General features: G+C 36.3%; 1 protein-coding gene and 1 pseudogene across 2 annotated transcripts in view; one reads left to right on the top strand and one right to left on the bottom strand.

Moving 5' to 3' along the window:
• LOC111161066 (nucleotide binding protein like) overlaps window positions 1-23,467 on the bottom strand; it is a 208,760-nt gene that overhangs the window by 51,430 nt on the left and 133,863 nt on the right. Inside the window, exons 7-8 of one of the 2 annotated variants that reach the window (XM_022524535.1) lie at window positions 18,675-18,716; window positions 2,637-2,730 (exon numbers count right to left, since the gene is read on the bottom strand). In XM_022524535.1, coding sequence (XP_022380243.1) covers window positions 2,637-2,730; window positions 18,675-18,716 — 136 coding nt within the window. The remainder of the gene's footprint in view (window positions 1-2,636; window positions 2,731-18,674; window positions 18,717-23,467) is intronic. The other variant, XM_022524545.1, reaches the window with a different exon arrangement.
• LOC111159035 lies at window positions 20,198-20,882 on the top strand (annotated as a pseudogene).

Below are 23,467 nucleotides of genomic sequence, written 5' to 3'. Positions count from 1 at the left end.
GGGTGAGAAAAAGCAAAGCAAACAAGGTATGGTGTTATCTTGAATGCTCTACAATGTATCATATTTATTCTTTTTTTTCAGAGACCAAGAGAGAACATGCAGGGGTGGGGCAGAGGGAGAGAGGGAGAGAATCTTCAGTAGTCTCCATGAGTTCATGACCTGAGCTGAAATCAAGAGGCAGATGCTTAACAGACTGAACCACCCAGGCACCCCTCATATTTATTCTTTAAAGCTCATCTCCACCAAGTGTTTTACAATCCTCTCATATCCATCTCTTTGTCCTTTGAGAGACTTGGTATCATGGGGTTTAGATTTCTCATTTAGCACTTTTCACACTGAATGGTAGTTCTTTCTTAGCAGTCATTTGTTCCCTTGCCCTTCCCCTTGTTCTACAGTCTATAGCCAGGGTTTCTAACCTAAGAACTGTGAACCTCCTGAAATGACACATAAAACAGTGTTTCTGTAGATACAAATACATCTTCCTGGAGAGAACCCACGAATTAATCAACCTCAAAAAAGTTCTGAGTATCAAAAAAGGTATGGAACTCTGGTCTAGGGAAAATATTTGTGGTTTAATTACCCTTGGATCTTCTATAGTGCTTAGCATCTATCTTTATATGGACAAATATTTGTTGATTTAAAATTTTATTAATAAAGCATAAAGTCAATACTGGATATATAAAATTTATCTATCTAAAATATATTTTCCTCATATATTCTTCTCATTCATCATCTCCTCATCTTTTTTTTTTTTTAAAGATGTTTTTTATTTATTTATTTGACAGAGAGAGAGATCACAAGTAGGCAGAGAGGCAGGCAGAGAAAGAAGGGGAAGCAGGCTCCCTGCTGAGCACAGAGTCCGATGCAATGCGGGGCTCGATCCCAGAACCCTGAGACCATGACCTGAGCTGAAGGTAGAGGCTTTAACCCACTGAGCCACCCAGGTGCCCCATCATTTCCTCATCTTAACATAAAAAATATTGTTTCTGAAAGAATAGTGGTTATCAGGGTTTAGTGAGAAGAGGAAATGAAGAGTTATTGTTTAACAAATACAGAATTTCAGTTTGGGAAGATGAGAAAGGTCTGGAGTTGGATGGTGGTGATGGCTGCACAACAATACGAATGTACTCAATACTACTGAACTGCTAAGTTTTACCACCACAACAACAAAAAAACCCTGCTTTATTATCAGATGATATTAATGACCTATTTGTTATAGGGCAGACTCTTCATCAACGGAAAGGAATAAAGAAATATTACTGGTTAAATTTTAGCATATAAGAAACAAATCTTAACCTCAATCCACACACTGTTGATTTTAGAGTATAAGCACAAATAAAAATAGGGTGACATAATCTTAAATCCTGTCCAAATACAGGGGCTGTTATTTGAGTAAACAAAGGTAAATTGCTTGGGGCTACGAGTTTATCTGTGTGAAGTAAATTAAATTTTTTCAATGTACCAAGTCACTATTCAGGGAACAGACAATAATTTAGCCCAATTGTACCAATATATTATCCACATAATACTGTAAGCATTTTGGAAGTCTGCAACAGGCATTTCAAGGTGTCTGGAGCACATTTTATTCAATAAACATTTAGTGAGTATTCTTAGGATTCAAAAATATATAAATCCCAAAACTACTGGAAAAAAAAAAAAGATTATCTAGTACGCTGATTACAAAAAAGATGTATTCAACTACTTTTGTGTTATTTCAATTTACTCTCATTTCATTACTCTCTAGCTTGCTTCACCAAAGAAAAAGTCTCAGACTCAGGTAAGGTAATAAATATATTTAAATATCAAAAATATTCATGTTACTGCCCTTTGAGGCAGCGTCAAAAAAATTCATTTTAATGATGCTGTATTGATATTTCCAATCAATGTGTATAACTTATCAAAAATCTAGATTCTAAACCTTTTGATGATTGTCAGTAATATTTCTTGGTTATTTATTACCAATAGATATTTGATTTGTAGTGACATTTTAAAATTCCATTATTTTCCCAAAGTCCTTATATATAAGAGAGATTTACAATTATTTCTCCACTGGAATTTAGGAAAATCCTTGGAAACAGATTCAACATAAAAGTTAGCTATTGAATTAAATTCTGTATCATGGAAAAGATATCTACTACCATAATGAAAAACTGAGTAGGTGATGTAAAGCTAATATGTCTATTGCTCTCTTAAGGTTAACATTAAATAATTAGCTGAATATAAAATTTTCCCATGCTTGTATTTACCAAAAAACCAAATTTCCCTAATATTTACTCATATTCAGTATTTACTCAATAAATATTTACTGAGTGCCTGCCATGGAGAAGGCACTATGCTGTCACTGCAGGACAGCTGTGAGCCAGTCATGTTCTACCAAGCAATATTTAAATGTTATTGTTTTTCTAGAACACAGATTTATATCACCACCTTTTCAAAATGTCTTTATGTTTTTGTAAACACACTCATTCTGGTAATATTTTGAAAAATTTAATTTATGAATCTGATCTCTAAATAAAAATTTATGAATAACTATTTTTGAAGACATAAAAATGTTTGCCTGTCATAAAGTTTGTTTTTCTATATGGCAATAGCAAAACAATAAAGACAGCACAAATTACTTTAAGGTTTAAGATTACCTGAAATGGGAATATTCTGTGTGACTGATAATTGCACATCTCCAGTTCCCGGTGGCATGTCAACAACTAAATAGTTGAGTTGGCCCCAATCTACCTAAAAACCAAGATGAAACAAATAATATCACTGTATAACAATTACAGTGAATAGTGATATGAACAAAAATAAATGTATTAATAACAAAATCTAAAATAATAGTTTTCACTTAAACCATTACTATCAGGGACTATGTTGAAGGTTAAGGATAAATGAATAAATGAGAGACACTTCCCAGCTTCTCTGAATGAAAAGGTTAAATTTCCCAATGACCACTCCTCTCTTACCCTACCCTCAACACACACACACACACACAAAAGGTGAACCCATTCCACAGTGGGCTTCTATTCAGGACCATTACTTTATTTTCATTGGGAATAGCCTAGGAAGGCCTTAGCTTTGTGTCCTTGGATTTTGTGGTACAGCATTTCCTATGGAAGATCCTAAGATAACTGTTTATGAACTTTTTCCTTCATAAAACACACTAATAATGATAACCAAAACTTAGGAAAAATTTAGAAACATAACTAGACTTCCAATACTATTAACATTTTGATTATTTCCTTCCGGATATCTTTCTAGGTATCTTTACCTAGAAAATTCAGCTATATTTCCAAGTTCTTAAGGCTCAGCCTCAGATTAGATAGGTCTTAAGGGTTCCTCAGACTCTTTTCTCCTGAGATGGCTACTCCCTCTGAGTAAACAGTCTCAGTGAATAGCCCTATGTTCTTCTCATTTGCCAAAGGTGGAAGCTTGGAATCATATTTAACTCTTCCCTTTCTCTCACTAGCCCCAGTCACTTATTTTACCTTCTGAAAATCTCTCAAGTGTATCTACTTTTCTCTTTCCCCATTGCCAAGAACCCAATAGAGAACACAACCATGTATCACCAAAGCTTCCCAACCAGGCTCTCCACTTTGACACTGTCCACCCAGCCTGTTCCTAACACTGCTGAAAAATGGTCCATCTAAAATACAAGTCTGATAGTGCCACTTTTTTGTTTAAAATTCTTCTACTGCCTTCAGGATAAAATCTGAGCTGAAGCTCCAGAACACTCTGCCTGGTCTTCTTCACCTGCTAATTGATCCTCACTCTTCAGATCCCAGCTTGAAAGTCACTTCCTTTAACTTCCATTAGATTAGATATGGTGTTCCTACTAGGTACTTCTCCTAATCATTCATTCATTCAATCATTCACCCATAGAATGTTTCAGTACCTACTACATATTAGGCATTAAGTTAGGTACTAATAACTAAATGGTTCCATGGTCTCTAACTGCACAGAATTTATCATATAGAAGGAGACAGATATCAAGCATATAATGAAATAACCTCTGCAAAGGAAAGAGGTTAGTAAATGTAAGCAAGTGAAAGAAGATCAACATAGCTAGAGAGCAATGGTTCATTCATCTATTAACGCATATATTCAACACATATTTATTGAGAATTAATTGGGTACCAGGCACTGTTCCAGGTGATGGGGATAGAGCAGCAGACAAAACAAAGTCCCAGCCTTTCCACTGCCACTGTGGAATGAGTGAGGGAGTCAGGCAGACAAACAGAAAGACAAATCAGAAGGTACAAAGTGCTATGAAGAAAGTAAGTTCCTTTACCATAAAAAATTACTTGGTTCTTAATTCAGATATATAGATTAAATAGAAAGAGATATGTTAAAAACCTCTTTAATATCTGAATTTCTGAGAGCAAGTAGTAAGAATTCAGAAAGCAAAGGATTTATCAAAGAACTGCTCTTTTTAAAAAAAAGATTTTCTTTATTTATTTGAGAGAAAGCGTGCAAGAGCACTAGCAGGGAGCAGTGGGACAAGCAGACTCCCTGCTGAGCAGGGCACCCGAAATATGGGGCTCCATCCCAGGACCCTGAGATCATGACCTGAGCCGAAAGCAGATGCTTAACCAACTAAACCAACCCGGTACCCCAAGAATTTTTTTTTAAATCTCTTTGATTCCCAAAGTCAAATGGTAAAGATACACTTATACAGTAGGGAAAAATAATAGAATGGTGGTGGAAGGTACTACTTTAAAGTGAATGAAGTCAGAAAATAACTAAAGCAGTTGACTGAAAGAAACAAAGCTTTCCAGGCAGAAGCAATAGCAAGTGCAAAAAAAGGTTCTAACCAGTGAGGGTCTGCTTTGCAAATTCAAGGAATAGCTAGGAGGTCAGTATAGCATTTCTAAAACAGCACCTCCACCCCCAACTATCAATCTCGCTCCTTCTCTGACTTTGTTTTTCTTCAAAACATTTATCAGTATCTGGCATTATATATTAACTTGTCTTTCAGGAATTTTATAATATTTCTCAGACACAAGTATTTGATAACTGACTGACATATTTTAAAACAATGATGAAATGATGAATATAAAGCAGCTCATTTTCAATTTAGGGCTCCTTGGTTTGAAAAATAGTTACCACAAACTTACCCAGGGCCATCATCTATGAAACTATCTATAAAAAAGATTAAGGATACTCTTCATTTTATATCCTCTACACTGAAACTCTTAGCACTGGCAGACTGACAAGCCTCTTCGCTTCAGAGAACATCAAATGACTGGTGCCAACAATTTATCATTGTTGTTCCCTGGCATTTAATCATATTTATCACACTGGCTCCAATTTCTTATTTCTTTAAGGAGAACTGCTATTAGGGTTCCAAGGAACTAAAAATACGTCACTGTTAAGACAATTTCAAATGACTCTTAAATTGCATTTAAATGAAAAAATGATTCTGGCCCAGCACCTTGATCACACACAGGAGGCATTCCACAAAGGCATGCAGACTTGAACTCAAGTCAGTATGTGAATTCCAGTCCTACAGCAGTCACTCGTACTAACACTACAATATACTGGCTGCCGGCAAGTTCCAGTTCTCTTCTAAAAGAGTAAGCAAAGCATTGGTTTTAGAGTGATTTGGGTATTCTTTAGATTCTACTTAGTGTTTGTTTATTCTTATAAGCTGTGTGTTACTAAATGCAGGTAAATAAGTACTAGCAAAATACCCAGGTACCTCATTTAGTAAAAACCAGTGGCGGATCCCACTGGGATTCTGTGTGGCCTGAAGCATATACAATTTGTGTAATCCCTTCTATGAATAAGAATAAAATTATAGCACCTGGGTGGCTCAATCATCAAGCGTCTGCCTTCGGCTCAGGTCACGATCCCAGGGTCCTGGGATCAAGCCCTGCATCAGACTCCCAGCTCGGTGGGAAGCCTGCTTCTTCCTCTCCCACTCCCCCTGCTTGTGTTCCCTCTCTGGCTTTTTCTCTGTCAAATAAATAAATAAAATCTTAAAAAAAAAATACAAAATTATGAAGGCAAACTTAGGTATAAAAATAAATATTTATTTAGAACGTGACAAGAAATCACCCTAAAGTGCTGAAACTTTAGAGATTCAAGTTCCTTTCTCTGAGATCTCTTGAATAACATAAATGATTACATAGAAATGCTTCCTGACTGCAACCTGCTTCCTCTTCTCCACCTGGAACATTCTACAACTCCCAGCATCCCACAGGAACCCACGTGAGCATGGAATCTGGAGTTTAAATTTCATTAGCCTCATGGCAACCTCACCTCTGGTAAAACCCTCTCAGGCTCCAGACTAAAAGGATTCCATCAATACAGAGTAAATCAGTCTATAAGCAGAGTTACCAAGGTAGCTCAGAGATGCCGTGCAGGTAAAGAGGTGGCACTACAGCAGAGAATTCAGCAATGTGTTTGGGAAGTCAAATATGTGCATCAAATCTGAAGTGGAAGTTGCCTCAGGGGCTCAGTCAGTCAGGCTTCTGAAACTTGGTTTTGGCTCAGGTCACGATCTTAGGGTCATGGGATTGAGCTCCTCATGGGGCTCAGCAATAAGTCTGCTTGAGATTCTCTCCCCACCCTCTCCATTCTGCTCTGCTTCTCCATTTGTTGGTACTTATGTACACACTCTCTCTCTAAAATAAATAAATAAATATACTCTTTAAAAAATAATCTGAAGGGGAACACAAATAGCATAATGGGAGGATCAAAAACAATACCAATGGTCAACTATATCAATGGTCAGACATCTGTGCAAGATGTCTCCCTTATACAATAACATATAACCTCTAAAGGGTTTGAGATAATGGGATTTTGGAATCCAAATATAGTGGAGTCACTGAGCTTTTGTCCAAAGCCATTTAAACAACATTAGAACATCGTTTTTTCATCTGTCCCATAGATACATATGCAGTTATAAATTGTTACATCACCTCCACTTATGTTATTGCCTTTCTTTTATTGCTCTTTCACTTTATTAAAATATTCAACACTTGAAAGTTATGCCACCAGGAGTAATTTCCAAATCTGTTGTAAGTTATTTTCATTTCTTTTTTTTGGGGGGTCAACCTTATTAGGGAAACTATTCCCAACTAGCACCAATTGGGGTCATTTTAGGCTGACAGGCCTTCTCCAAACAATAGTTTATAATTTATATTCAAAATAATGCTTGATAATCTGCAAGTAAAAAACTGGAATAAAGGCAATTCCCTCCTTTCTGAGGAGATAAAAGTGTATCTTCTATGTGGGTAGATAAAGTAATTTATCTTTTTCAGGACATTAGTTATGGAGAGTGTGGTGCTATGAATGGGAAAAGAACATGGGCCACTTTATTCCATGGGCACTTCTGTTAAGAAGCTGACTGAAGCAGCAGCAATCAGGCCTCACTCTAGAGGACACTGGGAGCTTAAGTGCAAGCAGGTTGAGCTCTAAGTATGAAAAGAAAGAGCCCACAGATGCATTCCATCTTTGGCTTCCTAGCTGGTTCAAGCAGTTTGCCACAGTCAGCCTCTAGGGTAGCAGTTTCCATCATCATCACTGGACAATTTAAGCACCACAGAGTCAACATACGCTTCTCCAAAGCAAAGATGAAGTGTCCCAGAAATCTTAGGTCTGCTAGCAAGGCCAATATGAGCCAGATGAAGATAACATCAGTTGGGTAGACCCTGGGCCCTGTGGAATCAGGGAGGAAAATCATTGCCAAGAAAGAGAGGCAGAGCTATAGCCTGCTGGAGTAAAAGTAGTGGCCAAGAAGAATTAAACTCCTAAGGGCAAGGAAAAATGTGTAACTAAAGAACAAATAGAGAAATCAAAAAGCAAGATAAATGGGAAAAAATCTAGATCGAATAATTAAAAGTGGGCTGTGTACAGGCAGCCCATTTATAAGGCGCTCGTTCCGTAAGTGAGAAGGCCAAATCTTAAAGTTAGTTGAGCTGGGCCAGACACTGTCTGTTCCCTTCCAATCTGCTCTTAATTACTTCTGTAGAGTTGAGTTTTGACTCTTATGCCTACTTTGATTCATAATTAGTAGATCTCAAGGTGGTGTCCCTATGTGTGATTCTGGCCATTTATCTGTTGCTACATCTGTCCTATGACTAAGTTCTTCCATCTGTCTCTGATTTCCCGGTTCTCCAACTCTAGTTAGGCACAGTACTACCCAAATAGCAAACAGAACAGTACTTGTGCTTTGCTTGGAATCTCAGACATGAAACCATGCCAGTACTAGGATAGGACAGGAGATGCAGCTAACCTTATCTCAGGCCCATGGACAAATTGTCAGGCAAATTACCAAGCTCCCAAGATTTTCAATTCAACTAACTTCCAGGTTTTTACTGGGCCTTCAAGTTCTAAAAATTCTAGGGTACTTATTTTTTTATACATAGCTATTTCCCCAACTTCAGTGTAAGATCCCTGAAGGAAGAGTCTATTCTTTATTAATCTCTGGACTCTGCCTCCACATCCAATCTCCTCCATAATGCCTAGTCAGTTTTCCATCAACATCTACTGAGTGATTCTATGAGTCAAGTTGCCCTTTACAATTTTATATCACTAAAATTAAAATTTTGCCATGTGAGGCACCTTTTATATACAAATAAACCTAAAATAGAATATAGAGTGGTTCTCTCTAAATCTGAGCCATATTTTTGCTCTGTCCAGTGGCCTATTCATAAAATCATACAATATTTTATTTTGGTTACAAGAAGAAAATTGCTACAAAAGTGGATTTAGATATAAATACTACAATAGGAATAAAATCTGAATAGCAAAATATTTCTATTTGAGTTGATGGGCTTACTGAATTGTGAAAAAAAATAATAATAAATTTAACCATGAAGATTATTTTGATGAGACAGCTGACCCAATTATAAAATAAGAAAAAAATTATTCAAGTTATAATGATACAAATGTTTTCCCTAATATATCCACATCTTTTAGATGATAAAGTTCTCTAATCCATTTTCACATATGTTCCTTTCTATAAGTAAAGGTGTATGTGTGAGTGCTGGCAGGCGAGACAGGAAGATACCTGAATAAATACCTCCAAGGTACTACCAACCCAAGCTACAGCAGTAATGTTCTGAGAGCAAAGAGAAGAGAAACTTTACTCTTCATCTTTCCCTTTATCATCATCTCTTGTTTTCTCAGTTGGTCTAGCAGAGGTCTAGGGCAGACTGGCCCTGACCACATGGAGACAGCATCAATTCAAAGAAGACTTCTTGTCTCAAAGTGGATATATGGGTCAATCTCTGGTAACTCTGTACCTAGTTTCTGAAATAATATTTAAAAGATTATCCAATTCCCAGGCCAGCCCACAGATGCCCATGTAAATCCATACTACAGCTAAAACAGTAAAACCTCACAACATAAAAACAATGACACTACCACAAAAGAAAGAGTATTTTAGTTCATTATGGGACTATCTCTCTAAGTTTTCTAGAGTCCTGCTGTAGGCCAACTGCTAATACATACAGATGTACATAACCTAGAAGCAGAGCTTAGTGAAGGAAAGGCCTGGTACCCCAAAAAAACCCTAAAATATTATAAACCTGAGAATCAAGATATTTTATTTTTAAAAAATTGCTTAAAAAAATTTAAAACTCTTCCTATACACCCAAAGGCTGGAACCGCAGAATTTCTTTTTTTTTAAGTAGGAGTAATAAATCACTTTATTAACATAATTTGGTATAGTTTATAAAATACATTTAGACATGTAGTACTTTCTTTAACATGGAAAACTATAATATTCTTTAAAGGAATATCCTTAGAAAAAAAACACTGTAGTGGCACCTGGGTGGCTTGGTGGGTTAAGCCTCTGCCTTCGGCTCAAGTCATGATCTCAGGGTCCTGGGATCAAGCCCCAAATTGGGCTCTCTGCTCAGCAGGGAGCCTGCTTCCTCCTCTCCCTGCCTGCCTCTCTGCCTACTTGTGATCTCTGTCTGTCAAATAAATAAATAAAATCTTAAAAAAAAAAAAAGAAAGAAAAAAACACTGTATTGGGGGAGAATTCAAGGTCCTAAAGGAGCAGGATTATAGCTGCCATAAAAGCTGCAAGGAGCCTCACTAAGAGAATGCACAGTCATTGTCCAGTTATTAAGGATATAGAAATTGGGGGTATTTGCTCCAGGAGACCAGCCTGCCCAAGGCACTAGCCAGGAATAATGTGAAGAGCTGCCCCTGTGTGTTTATTTAGTTCAATTACTCGCCATGTGAAGTCCTACTTTAGAGCCTTAGTCTATCAGGGGGAATTGGACCAGTGAAGAGGGAAGAGGTGGAGAGTAGGTCTATAGGTAGGTAAAGGAGAGCAGGAGGAAAAGAACTATTAGTGAGAGCTTATTATTAGACAGGCACAAATACTTTTTACAGACATGATTACAAAATACTATAAAAGAGGCATTATGATCACTATTTTACAGATAAAAATACTAAGGATTAGAGAAGTTAAGAAAGTTGCCCAAGGTCAAGCTGTTGGTAAGTGGTGGAGCGGTGATACAAATCCTGGTCTGTGTGACTCAAGTCATATTCCCAGTCTCCCACAGAACGGGGTACAGCATCACTATTCTCCAAGCCCCTGAAGAGTTCTGCTAGCAAAACTCATTACCACAAGAACATATTAACTTTTCTGTATCACTTCTTCAGTGTAAAATAAAATAGATATATAAAACGAAGTTTACAGACCCAGAGAAAATTATTTACTTAGATAATAGAAGTAAGAAATAGAAGAATTCATTCACTTCCTCTATTTTTTTCCTTTTCTGGTTAATTATAATGTTTCTTTTACTTCTGAGATTTTTTTTTTATGGTATGTCATAGTTCATATTCTTTCCTTATACGATCCTTTAAAAGTGTTTTACGTTACAGAGCAAGGGTCTAGTAACCATGGAAATGTTAACTATAAATTTCCTTTGAGCTGTTAAAGAATAATTTAGCTTTCGATAATCTACTATTAAATTTTGGTTTTATTTTAAATCAGTAAACATAATTCAACCATTTATACAAAAGAATTATGTGGAGTAATTGTTTAAATCAAAGTAAATAACTTATAGAGACTAAAAAGAGAAAGTAAATAAAGATTTTTTAAAAAATACCTACAGATTTTGAACGTAATATTTTTGAAACTGGATCAGATTTTATTCTAAAAATTTACAGATCTAAATCATACCAAGTAGGAAACCAACTGTGAGAAACTGTAGTTCCATATGCCATTGTATTTTAAGTGTGAGCTACTATAATGCAGTTTTTGGGTTTTAAATTCTTGTTCAGAAATTATTACAATGTTTAAAAAAAAAAATAAAAACAGCACTGTAAAGGAGGAGTTCGGCAAAAATCTAGACTATGAATCTAGCTGAGTACAGAAAAGAATCCAGATACCTACTCATCAAATAAAAGGGTTTTAGTTTGATAATTGGCTTATCTAAATTCCAATCATCTTTGTTACTAATTAGCTATATAATCATGGGTCAGAGAATTAACCTCAGTTAAACTGGACCTCAGTTTTCTCAACAGTAAAATAAAGTGTTTTACACTAAATTTCCTTCCAACTACTTAAAAAAAAAAGTGTGACTATGATTTACTTGCTTCAATTGAAAAATATTTGTGAGGCATTTTATATGGAAAAGTGAATAAAAGCTATTTTTATCCCAAAGCATCAAAATGACAAAACAAGCTCCTTTTTTCCCCAAAAAGGGGATATTTTATATAAAAACAAAAAAACTAGCGGCGCCTGGGTGGCTCAGTGTGTTAAAGTCTCTGCCTTTGGCTCGGGTCACGATCTCAGGGTCCTGGGATTGAGCCCCGCATCAGACTCTCTGCCTGCCTCTATGCCTACTCATGATCTCTCTCTCTCTGTGTCAAATAAATAAATAAAATCTTAAAAAAAAAAAAAAAAACTAAACGTTACTTGTTGTACTGAATAAATTTTATAGTGATCATATTGCCTTTAGAAAATTAAGCTGAATTTTTCAAAGAACTTATATTTAAATTTGTACTGAACTACAACCTACTCTGATTGCCATCCTAAAATACCTCATCCTAGCTCATCTAGAAATTAATGTGTTATATCTGTATAAAATGTCATAATTTACAAGATCGATACAATCCTGAAAAGTTGTGGAAGGGATTGTCACTGAGGTGAGGAACAGGAAGGAATTCAGTCACAAACCCTTAAAGGTTGAGAAGTCTAATCTAACTTTCCAAATAATATAAAACTTCTTTCTGTAAACACTCATGATAGCAATATATATACTCAGCCAACAGAAGAAAGCTCAAATCATTCCAATGCTTATTACACACTCAAATACAAATTTGGATCAATAAAAGGATAGAAGAAAATTGTCACTTAAGAATCTTTCTTATCCAGTGATAGACAGACAGATTAAGGAAGATGTGGTATGGAATGCAATATTACGCAGTCAGAAAATCTGCGTTAAAAAAAAAATCAGATCTTGCCATTTGAGACAACATGGGTGGGCCTAGAGGGTATTATGCTAAGTGAAATGAGACAGACCATATGATTTCATTCATATGTAGAATTCAAAAACAAAATAAAATATAAAAAATAAAAACAAAACAAATGAATAAACAAACAAAAAACAGAATTAGACCTATAAACATAGAGAACAAGATAATCAGAGGAGAGGAAGGTAGGGGGCTGAGCAAAATAAGTAAAGGGGAGTGGGAAATACAAGCTTCCAGTTATGGAATAAATAAGTCATGGAAATAAAAGGCACAGCATAAGGAATATAGACAATAATAAGTAATATGATGCATAGGGACAGATGGTAGTTACACTTGTGGTGAACATAGCATAATGTATAAACTTGTTGTACACCTGAAAGTAACATAACACTGCACCTCAACTATACTAAAAAAAAAAAAAAATTTTTTTAAATATTTCCAGGACACCTGGATGGCTGCCAGTTAAGTGTCTGCCGTTGGCTAAGGTCATGATCCTTGGGTCCTGGGATGCAGCCCCTGTCACTGGGCTCCTCTCTCGCTCCCTCTGCCCCTTCTCCCATTCGAACCCTCTCCTGCTTTCTCTCGCTCTCCCTCAAATAAATACATAATCTCAAAAAAAAAAAAAAAGGATTTTTTTTTTTTTGGTACATGTTTGACTGGATTACTTCTGATTTACTTATTACTCATACTATATAACTTCAGATATGCTTTCTCTTCTGATTTGTTTTTAGTTGCCATGGGAATTGGTATTTATAAGAACTCCCCCTTTTAAAAACATGAATGAGCACCTACTAAATTATAAAAATTTAACTTGAAAATGCAGAAATATATCTTAGCTTTTTATTTTTATTTTTATTTATTTTTTTTTAAAGATTTTATTTATTTATTTGACAGACAGAGATCACAAGTAGACAGAGAGGCAGGCAGAGAGAGAGAGAGGGAAGCAGGCTCCCCGCTGAGCAGAGAGCCCGATGCGGGACTCGATCCCAGGACCCTGAGATCATGACCTGAGCCGAAGGCAGCGGCTTAACCCACTGAGCCACCCAGGCGCCCTTTTATTTTTATTTTTTAAAAAGATTTTATTTATTTATCTGACAGAGAGAGAGAGATCACAAGTAGGCAGAGAGGCAGGCAGAGAGAGAGAGGGAGAGGGAAGAAGGCTAACCTGCTGAGCAGAGAGCCCGATGCGGGGCTCGATCCCAGGACCCTGATATCATGACCTGAGCCAAAGGCAGAGGCTTTAACCCACTGAGCCACCCAGGCGCCCCAACTGCTGTATTTTCAAATAGAAAAGAAATCAGCAAAGTTTCAGTAATAGGCATGAGGATTGTGGGAAACGGTCAATAAACAGCTAATCAGAAAGTCAGATATCAAGGTATTATTATTAATTCATTATTTGAACGCAGCCAAGGGCTCAACTTCTCTGTGTCCCTGTCCCTTCATTTTACAAGAGTATAAACACAGAATTACAGAGCTTGAAAGGACATCGGAGATTATCTTGCCCACTGCTCTTATTGTACAGATAAAGAAAATGAAACTAAGAAGTCAAATGACTTGCCCAAAACTTACTCCACAAAATAGGGATAATAAAAAAAACCTTTGTCCACTTTATAGAGGCTTTTATCTGAAGAGGAAATGAGATCATGGATTAAAAAAAGGTGGCACTGGGTAATTAAGCAATAGTATTAACACTGAAAAAAATCAAAGGGAAGCTTGTCTTATCATAAAGTCAAAATTTAAATTTCTCTCAATGAGCATACCATGTTTATTCTTTTAACTAAATGCTAAGAAAATATTTGCCCATTTCTGAGGTCACCACATTCCAAAATGATTGAAATAAGTAACTTAAAAATATATTTTCCATATGCCTAGATGACATAAGCAGTTAAATAGCTTTTTGCAAATTAAAGGAAAATTTCTCATGAGCAAATACTACTAAGCATGAAAATATTCAGTCACAACACAATTTAAAAATATGTAAATGACTAAAAATAAGGGCAAAGAAGTGAGCAGAAAAGAAGTCATACATGTTGTCTGAACGTATTAAATTTCATTTTAGTGACCTCTACCTTGTTCCTGTTAAGTAGACCTGCCATCTACAAAGCTATAGAGAAAAACAAAAAATACACTGTTATAAATGACTTCCTAATGAGAACTAAATAATGCAGCAGCTTTAAACTATAACTACTTTTAGCCCAAAGGATTTTGAGAAAAATTAAGGAATACATTTATGAGAATAGAGATGGAGATGATACAGATAATAGATGGGAAACAGGTTTGAGGATTGGGGAAAAAATAAACACATAAAACCACCTAATTCCCATCTCATCAGCTTCAGCAATTTCCAACTTCCTAAACTACATAATTACTTCAGAAGTACCCAAAAGACATCTAAGAAACCTGAGATCACTAAATTGCAAAGAAATAGGAAAACGGACCGAATTTTATGCATCTCATTAAAAGACCATTAAAAGAGCAGCTGTTCCTTCATTCTCATTTAAGCACACTGGTCATTATATCTAGGCTTGTTCATAATAATCTTGTACCCTGATGAGCAAGTGAACATAGCAATGTATCTAGAAGTTGTTCTTACCTGAATAGGTATCCAGTGTGCTCACATTTATCTTAATATTATAGATCACACATTAATATACATGCTTAAAGACAGACTATACACAAGTGAGTACAGAGGATAATTCTTACAAGGTTTAACTCTAAGAAATTAATACTAACATTTACATGTGCCCACCACTGTTCTAGACACTAAGAATGTGCAATGAACAAGAAACCTGAAGTTCCTGCCCTCGTGAAGCTGGGAAAAGAGAATAAGCAAACCACTTAGTACATCACTTGTCATCTTGATGAAAGTCATCTTTCTAGACCTCACTTTGCTCTCTATACAACTAGAAAGGTAATATTACCTAGCTAAGTATCATCATAACCTTCTCAAACAAAAATTATGCCCCAAACCCATAAATCAATAGGACTTGAACTCAATATTCCCTGCTCTATCCCTGCCTCCAGTGGCACGTACATAACAGAATACAGACCAGTGTCGGAGGTGTAAGCCATGCTACGAAACAGAAGAAAAATAATTGGATCATGGTGAAACTCAACACAGATCTGTGTTCTATATATAAACTAACTACTTAATAAGTGATGGTTTCTCAAATAAGATAATAATGATAAATATAGATTATTTGGAATATATTTTCTCAGTCTTAGTTTCAGTACCAGTGTCCAGATAAGTCATTTTTATTTCAAATATGTTTCAAATATCATGGCTGCCAGTTTAAAAATCTTTGTTATCAATTAGATTAATATTAATCAGACTATGATTTTAAGCCACATTTTAATATGATAATGTTGTTTTTCTTACAGTTGAAGAAATAATTTTATATGATGTATCCAAACGTTTGAAGAATTACATGAAAACAGGCATAGTCTGACATTTGAGTCTTGTATTTAAAACTGCAAACCAGATGGGTGCCTGGGTGGTTCAGTTGGTTAAGCCTCTGACTCCCGGTTTTGGCTCAGGTCATGATCTCATGGTCATGAGATAGAACCCCACGTCAGCCTCCATGCTCAACACAGAGTCTGCTGGGGATTCTCTCTCTCTCTCTCTCCCTCTGCCCCTTCCTGTACCTGTGTGTGTGCTCTTTCTCCCCTAAATAAATAAATCTTAAAAAAAATAAATAAATAAAACTGCAAACTAGTTGTAAATGAACAAACAAAATTAAAGGTTGATGTTCTGACCAAGCTACTCTGGTACCAGCAAGCAAGATGTACAGAATTAACTCCTTGATTCAAGTATTATCTCAGTAATTCTGAAATATTAATATATAATACAGTAAACCAGAGTAAAGAAATACGTATAGATTCCCAACACAAAATGTTAGCTAATGGCTTGAATCAATCAATCAACCAATCACTACCTCTCCTCTCTCTCTCAATTCCCTAGTCAACACATGAAAAAACACAAAGGGCCACCCTCTACAATGAGAAAACTAAGGCTAAAACTTGGACACCAAGAAAAAAACTGAAAGAAATGTTATTTAGGGGGCGCCTGGGTGGCTCAGTGGGTTAAAGCCTCTGCCTTCGGCTCAGGTCATGGTCTCAGGGTCCTGGGATCGAGCCCTGCATCGGGCTCTCTGCTCAGTGGGGAGCCTGCTTCCTCCTCTCTCTCTCTCTCTGCCTGCCTCTCTGCCTACTTGTGATCTCTGTCTGTCAAATAAAAAAATATAATAATAATTAAAAAAAAAAAAAGAAATGTTGTTTAGCAACAGGGTCATACTCCTATCTTACTATTAAATAATGAATTGTTCTTTTAAGGGCAGAGGACAAGTCTTACTTTTGTACCTTCAGGCCAAGCACAGTGCCGGGTCCATACAACCCAATAAATGTCTTATTTTGTTGGAAAACACAGAGGTAATTAAAAGAGACACTTCACATCCTCCCACCACCAGAATTGAAGGCCTTTGGCACCAGACATCAGAACTGATGGCCCTCTGGCACCAGAGCCTATATTCCTTCCATATAATGTATTGCCTTTCTATGACAGTTACCTCCTTCCTCACTGTCCCATTCCTTCTCCATCAGCCTCCAAAAGAAGTAGAGACATAGATGTTTCTTACATTGACTCTTCATAAAAGCTCAGAGTATAAATTTCACCGTTTTGTGAAGAAAAGCTACACAAGTGACTCATGAAGAAAACTCAAGAATAACCAGTTAAAACATTCCTCAGCTAGGCTCTTTCCATCAGCATTTATCTTAGGCTTATGACAGATATTTGACCAAACACTATATATAAACTAAGCTCAGTAGCATATATCTATAAATCAAAAAACTATATGTTCCAAAATCAGATGTTCAAATGCAAACATGTTTTGCAGTAAAAATCCTAATATTCTTGCCTCAGTGGAGGGCTATCCACACCCATTAGCAGTATGGGCCACAGAGGCTCCTATACACAGGATCAACACATCTATAAAAAAAAAACTGGATCTGATTGCATTTACATTACTAAATAATTGTGGCAGCAAAGTTCTGCACATAAAACTTTCATCAATACCCTAAATTTGTCTTCTTCTTTTCAAACAACTGAAAGCATTAAAACTGACATATCATTCACAGAAATATGAAGCACCCAAAATCAGCACTGACAATTATGGACAGTTTGTAGGCCCTGGGTTCTATACTCGGAGGTGCTATAGGCATGACCACCATAGAAACAGACTTGTCTATTGATGGCCCAACAGACTGAAGGAAAAACCAACTACTAATGAAGCTATAAGTGTCTGGCTCCTTCAAGAACTAATCATTCTAAGTTTTTTTATACTCAATTTCATAGGTCCTGTCACATCTTAAAAACCACTCAGAGTTCAATTAACTTAGAAACTTCCTTAAACATGAAATATTAAGCAATATTATCTTTGCCTAAAGGCCTGTGCATACCTTATGTTCTAATATAGTTAGAAAAGATTTTTACAAAATACCCTCACCCTTTATTTTGAAAACACAGGGCCTCTGTTCTCTCCCCAAAAAACTATGGCAAAAATTCAATTTTATTCTCAGTAATTATAGCATGACTAATTAAACTCTGATATGTTTGGTTAAAAAAAAATTTTTTTAAGAAACTGGTTCCCCAAGAATAAACAATGGGGAAAGAACAGTTTCCTCAGCAAAAGTTTCTGGGAGAACTGGATAGCCACATGCAAAAGCGTGAACCTGGACCACTATCTTATACTCAACTTAAGATAAATAAAAGAACAGAAAATAGACCTGAAACTGTAAAATGCCTAAAGAAAACAGGGGTGTTAAGTGCTTTGACACTGTCTGTATTTAACATCAAACGCAAAGGAAATAATGGCAAAAATAAATAAGTAGGCTTACATCAAATTAAAAGGCTTCTGTACAGGGGTGCCTGGGTAGCTGAGTCAGTTAAGCCTCCAACACTTGATTTCAGTGGTGAAAGCCTCAGCTTTGGGCTCCATACTGGGATATAGAGTCTGCTTAAGATTCCCTCTTCTGGGGTGCCTGGGTGGCTCAGGTGATTAAGTGTCTGCCTTCACCTCAGGTCATGATCTCAGGGCTTGGGACCGAGCCCTCCACCAGGCTCACCACTCCGTGTGAGTCTGCTTCTCTCTCTCCCTCTGGTCTCTCTTGATTTCACTCTCTCTCAAATAAATAAAATCTTAAAAAAAAAAAAAAAAAAAAAAAGATTCCCTCTACCTCACCCTCTGCTCTTCCCCAGTGCCATGATCTCTGTTTGTCCTTCTCTAAAAAAATAAAAGAAAACAAACTGAAAAGGTAACCTAGTGAACGGGAGAAAATAGTTCACAGTTATATCTGATGATAAGATGTTACTATCCAAAATACAGAAAGAGCTCATATAACTCAACAGCAAAAAACTTAAAACAACCCAATTAAAAAACTGGACAGAAGAACTAAAAAGATATTTTTCCAAAAAAAAAAAAAAAAAAAAAAGACATAAATGGCCAAAAGGTTCCTGAAAAGGTGCCTGAAATCATTCACAAATCATGAGAGACATGTAAATCAAAACCACAATGAGCTACCAAGTCACACCTGTTAGAATGGCTATCATCAAAAAGACAAGAAATAACAAGTGTTGGCAAAAATGTGGAATCCTCGTGCACTATGTTGGGAATGTAAACTGGTGAAGCCGTTAAGGAAAATACTATGAAAGTTCCTCAAAAAATTAAAAATAGAACTACCATATGATCCAGCAATCCCACTTCTGGGTATATATTTTCCAAAGAAAATGAAAACAGGGTATCAAAGAGATATCTGCACTCCTCTGTTTATTGCAGCATTATTCACAAGAGCCAAGATGTAGAAACAACCTAAATGTCAATAAACAAATGGAGAAAGAAGATGTGGTGTATATGTATATATAATAAAATACTACTCAGCTATGAGAAAGAAGAAAATCCTGTCATTTGTGACAACATGGATGGACCTTGAGGGTATTCTGCTAAATGAAGTAAGTCACACAGAAAGACAATACTGTATGACATTGCGTATGTGAAATAAAAAAAAAAAAAACCCAAATTCATAGAAAGAGAGTTGTAAAGTGGTTGCAAGAGGCTGGAATGTGGGGGAAATAAGGAGTGGTTATTAAAAGGGTACAAACTTTCAGCTGTAAAATGATTAAGGTCTCAGGAACTATTGTAAAACATGGTGAGCATAGTTGATAACACTGTACTGTGTAACTGAAATTTTTTAAGAGAGTAGAACTTAAACATTCTTACCAAAAAAGAAAAGAAGTAAGGGAAAGGAAGAGAGGGAGGGAGAGAAAGAAAGGAAAGAAGAGAAACTGGCTTTCAAAAAACTTGGTATAATGTAAAGGCACCTAGGAAAACATCAAATTCACAAAGACAAGAACTTGGTTCACTTAGCCCCCACACACATATATGTACACCATAATCCATGCTTTCTTAGGTTAATAAACACAGAAATCATACATCCAAAAGAGTGCTATCTCATATATAAAGATTTTAAGGGCAATATTTTTTAAAATAAAGAAAAAATGGCTCAAAGCGCAATGTCCTTTAATGAGAAAATAGTTAAATAAATAATTAACTAAAACACTGTAGTTGTTGTGCATACAAAGACAGAATCGAGGCCCAGTGACCTCTCCCCACCCAGGCTGGGTCCTGCCCCACTCTCTTCCCCCTTGTCAGGATGCGCTTGGCAAAGAGCATCCCAGTCATTCCAGTGCCGCTTCCACTGGGCAGGGATGGCAGATCCTCATTTACCCAATACAGGTATCCTGTGCACTCCCATCCAAATGCAAACCCCACAGCCCAACCTGCTCACAAAGGAGCACCTAAAAGGTCCTAACCAGGCCCAGGACTCAAATCCCCACTCTCCTACCTATGGTGCTGCACGGATACCCATAAAGACCAGCAGTGGAGACCCCCAAACCTATTGGTAAAACAGCTGAGTGAAGTATATGAGACAGAGGTCCACAAATCAAATCATCCCCCCAAGGCCTGTTATGCCCCCAGAGGCACCTTCATCTGAATTGGGCTTATCTCTGAACACCTAGTTATCCCAGATGACACTCTGAAGCCAGACTGAGTTCCCCTCCAAGATGATGTTTTCCAAGGAGGAAACAATTCAGCTGGCCAGCCAGGGCTCAAACATACTCTTGTGAGATTTGAGTCTCCCCAGCCTTCAGGTTCTAAGTCCAACAGATAACCAAATGGCAAGGTACTAGAGAGATCTCATCTCACCACTGTGTAAGATGACAATGTCTCCAGGATCCTGATACAAGAGGGTGGGCAGTCTTCTCCCAGAAGTGAAATGTTAGGGAACTAAAAGAAGGAGGAATTTTGGGAACTAGACTTCTAAAAACCTGAGACTGAGCAGGGGAGCAAAGCCAGGGCCATGACAAGGAAAATCAACATTTCCCTTGGTAGAAAACTAGGGCTTGTTAGACTCCAGCACTGGATTCATCCGGGGCCTAGTAATATTCTGTCTTCTCACCCTTTCTTTCCCTGGGAGACTGAGGAAAGGCTCATTTTCTCTGACTCCCCCTAAACTAAGATAGGGCTAAACTATGATAAATGTGTGGGCATGTATGTAACTTAAAAATTCATTCTAAAGGCAACTGCAAAAGAGAAGTTCTTTTAAAGACAACATCCCTGAATAAATATATTATGTTTTGTTTAATCCCTATATAATTCCTTACAATCTCAACGCTTGTGTTTTTTAGATGACAAGCCACAATAAACCTATGTTGAATAAAGAAATAAATGGAGAAATGAACAAAAGAATAAACAAGGAAATCTACATAGAATAAAATATGTCTCAGCAAAGAGCCAATCTGAAGAAGTTCCCAGATTTATACCATTTAATAGGAGAGAGTAAAGAAGAGAAGCAGATAATAGCATATTTCTGGTGGAAAGGTCATGATCTACAACTCCATATGCTACACATGGAGGATGATAAGAGGAACCACCTTGGCCATGACCCAAATAAGCCCAACTCTGCAGCACATATTGTGCTGTAGAGGGAAAGCTTCCTAAGGACACAGGAGGGAATGTACCGGTCTGAATCATCTATGTATCTCTAATAAATATTAGGGTAAAATTACTTTGTCAGTTAAACACATCATTTTATTCTAATAACCCTTAAGAACAACCTCCCTTAAGCATTATGTTGAAATGACAATACTTACTTGGAAATATATATGTACTTATATAAACATATATTTATTTGTTTATATATGTATATATATATTATATATTTATTTTTAACAAATACATTGTTTATGTTTTTTTGTTTTAAAGATTTTATTTATTTATGAGAGAGAGAGAATGAGTAGGGGGAGGGGCAGAGGGAAAGAGAGAATCTCAAGTAGACACTATGCTGAGCATGGAGCCCGACATGGGGATGGATCTCATGACCCTGAGATCATGACCTGAGACAAAATCAAGAGTTGGACATTTAACCGACTGAGACATCCAGGTGCCCTTCTATTTTTTTTTTTTTTTTAAATAAAGAGAAGATCTCATAGTTTTATAGTTTCAGCTCCTCTAATATATTTATCTATAAAGTATTTCTCAGTTCCTTCTCGATAGAAGATATAAGTGTTTCATTATAATTCACATGTCATGAAATGTTTGCCAAATTTTCATATCACATATAAACATATATCACAAATTTTAACCTCTACTTATGTAGATACAAAAAAACAGCTCTTAAGATAAAATGTGACACTAATTACCCAAAGTACAAATATTTTTAAATAAATGCTACAAGAAAATTTGACATTTTGTGAATTTTTTGAAATCTTTCTGAAGCTTTGCTACAAAGCTAATTCTGTTGCACATGAGCCTTTGAAAACACTAATAATGAAAATGCCAGCTGAATTTTAAATACTTTCACTACGCAACAAAACTATATAATGTTGATATTCTAAAAGTAAAAGATTAGTAATATTAATATTCCTAGTATTCAACAGCTTCATAAACATTTAATTGACTCACTCAAAAAACACTGACTGAGTAGCAACTATATTTGCGAGGTATTTGTAGGGAAAGTGCTGGAAATCTAAAAGTGAACAAGATAGTTAAGATCTTACCACAACCCACAGGTAACTTATACTCTAATGGGTAGAAACAATGAATAAATAAATAAATAGAAAAGGAAATGTCAAATCAGGATGAGTATTCTGATGAAAACAAAACTAGATTAGATGATTGTCACAGCTAGCTGTTCTCAGGTGACATTAACATGAGGCCTGAAAAAAAAAATCAAAACGAGAACTGAATGACAACAGGGGACAGATACTGAAGATCTAGGGGAAGAAGGTTCCAGATAGAACATCAAGTTCAAGAGCTGTAGAGTAAGAATGAATTTGGGGTATCTGAGGAAAAAGTATAATGTGAGCAAGGGTGAACACGCCAGATATGAGGTAAGTAGATGTCAGATTGTGTCAAATCTGCTAAAATAAAGAGTTTGGATTAGAGTCTAAGTGCAAAGGCTTTTTGTTTTAAATTTAATTATAGGAAGTTTAAATGTGTGTGAAAAAAAGAGAACAGAGCAAAAGGGATCCACATATATTTATCATCCAGTTTCAACAATTATCAATTCATGCCTAGTCTTGCTTTATCTGTACCTTTATTCATTCCCCATCTACCCCCGAGACATACCCTTTTTTTTGTTATGTTAGTCACCATACAATACATCATTAGTTTCTGATGTAGTGTTCCATGATTCATTGTTTGTGTATAATACCCAGTGCTCCATGCAATACATGCCCTTCTTAATACCCATCACCAGGCTCACCGATCCTCCCACCCCCTCCCCTTCATTTATACACATTTTAACATATATCACTAAAAGATAAGGACTCTTCTTACAAATATAACCCCTACCAAAAGTACTATCACTAAATCATTATTTTCAGTAATAATTTATTAAAATCACCAACTATCTAGCCAGTGTCCAAATTTTTCTGTGTATCAATTTTTTCTGAAGCTCACTGGTTCAAGTCAAA

Source organism: Enhydra lutris, unplaced genomic scaffold (genome assembly GCF_002288905.1).
Source record: "Enhydra lutris kenyoni isolate GAN:26980312 unplaced genomic scaffold, ASM228890v2 scaffoldscaffold4, whole genome shotgun sequence".
Classification (NCBI taxonomy): Eukaryota; Metazoa; Chordata; class Mammalia; order Carnivora; family Mustelidae; genus Enhydra; species Enhydra lutris.
Note: the sequence above shows the minus strand (reverse complement) of the source record. Positions and strands in the feature narration are given on the sequence as shown.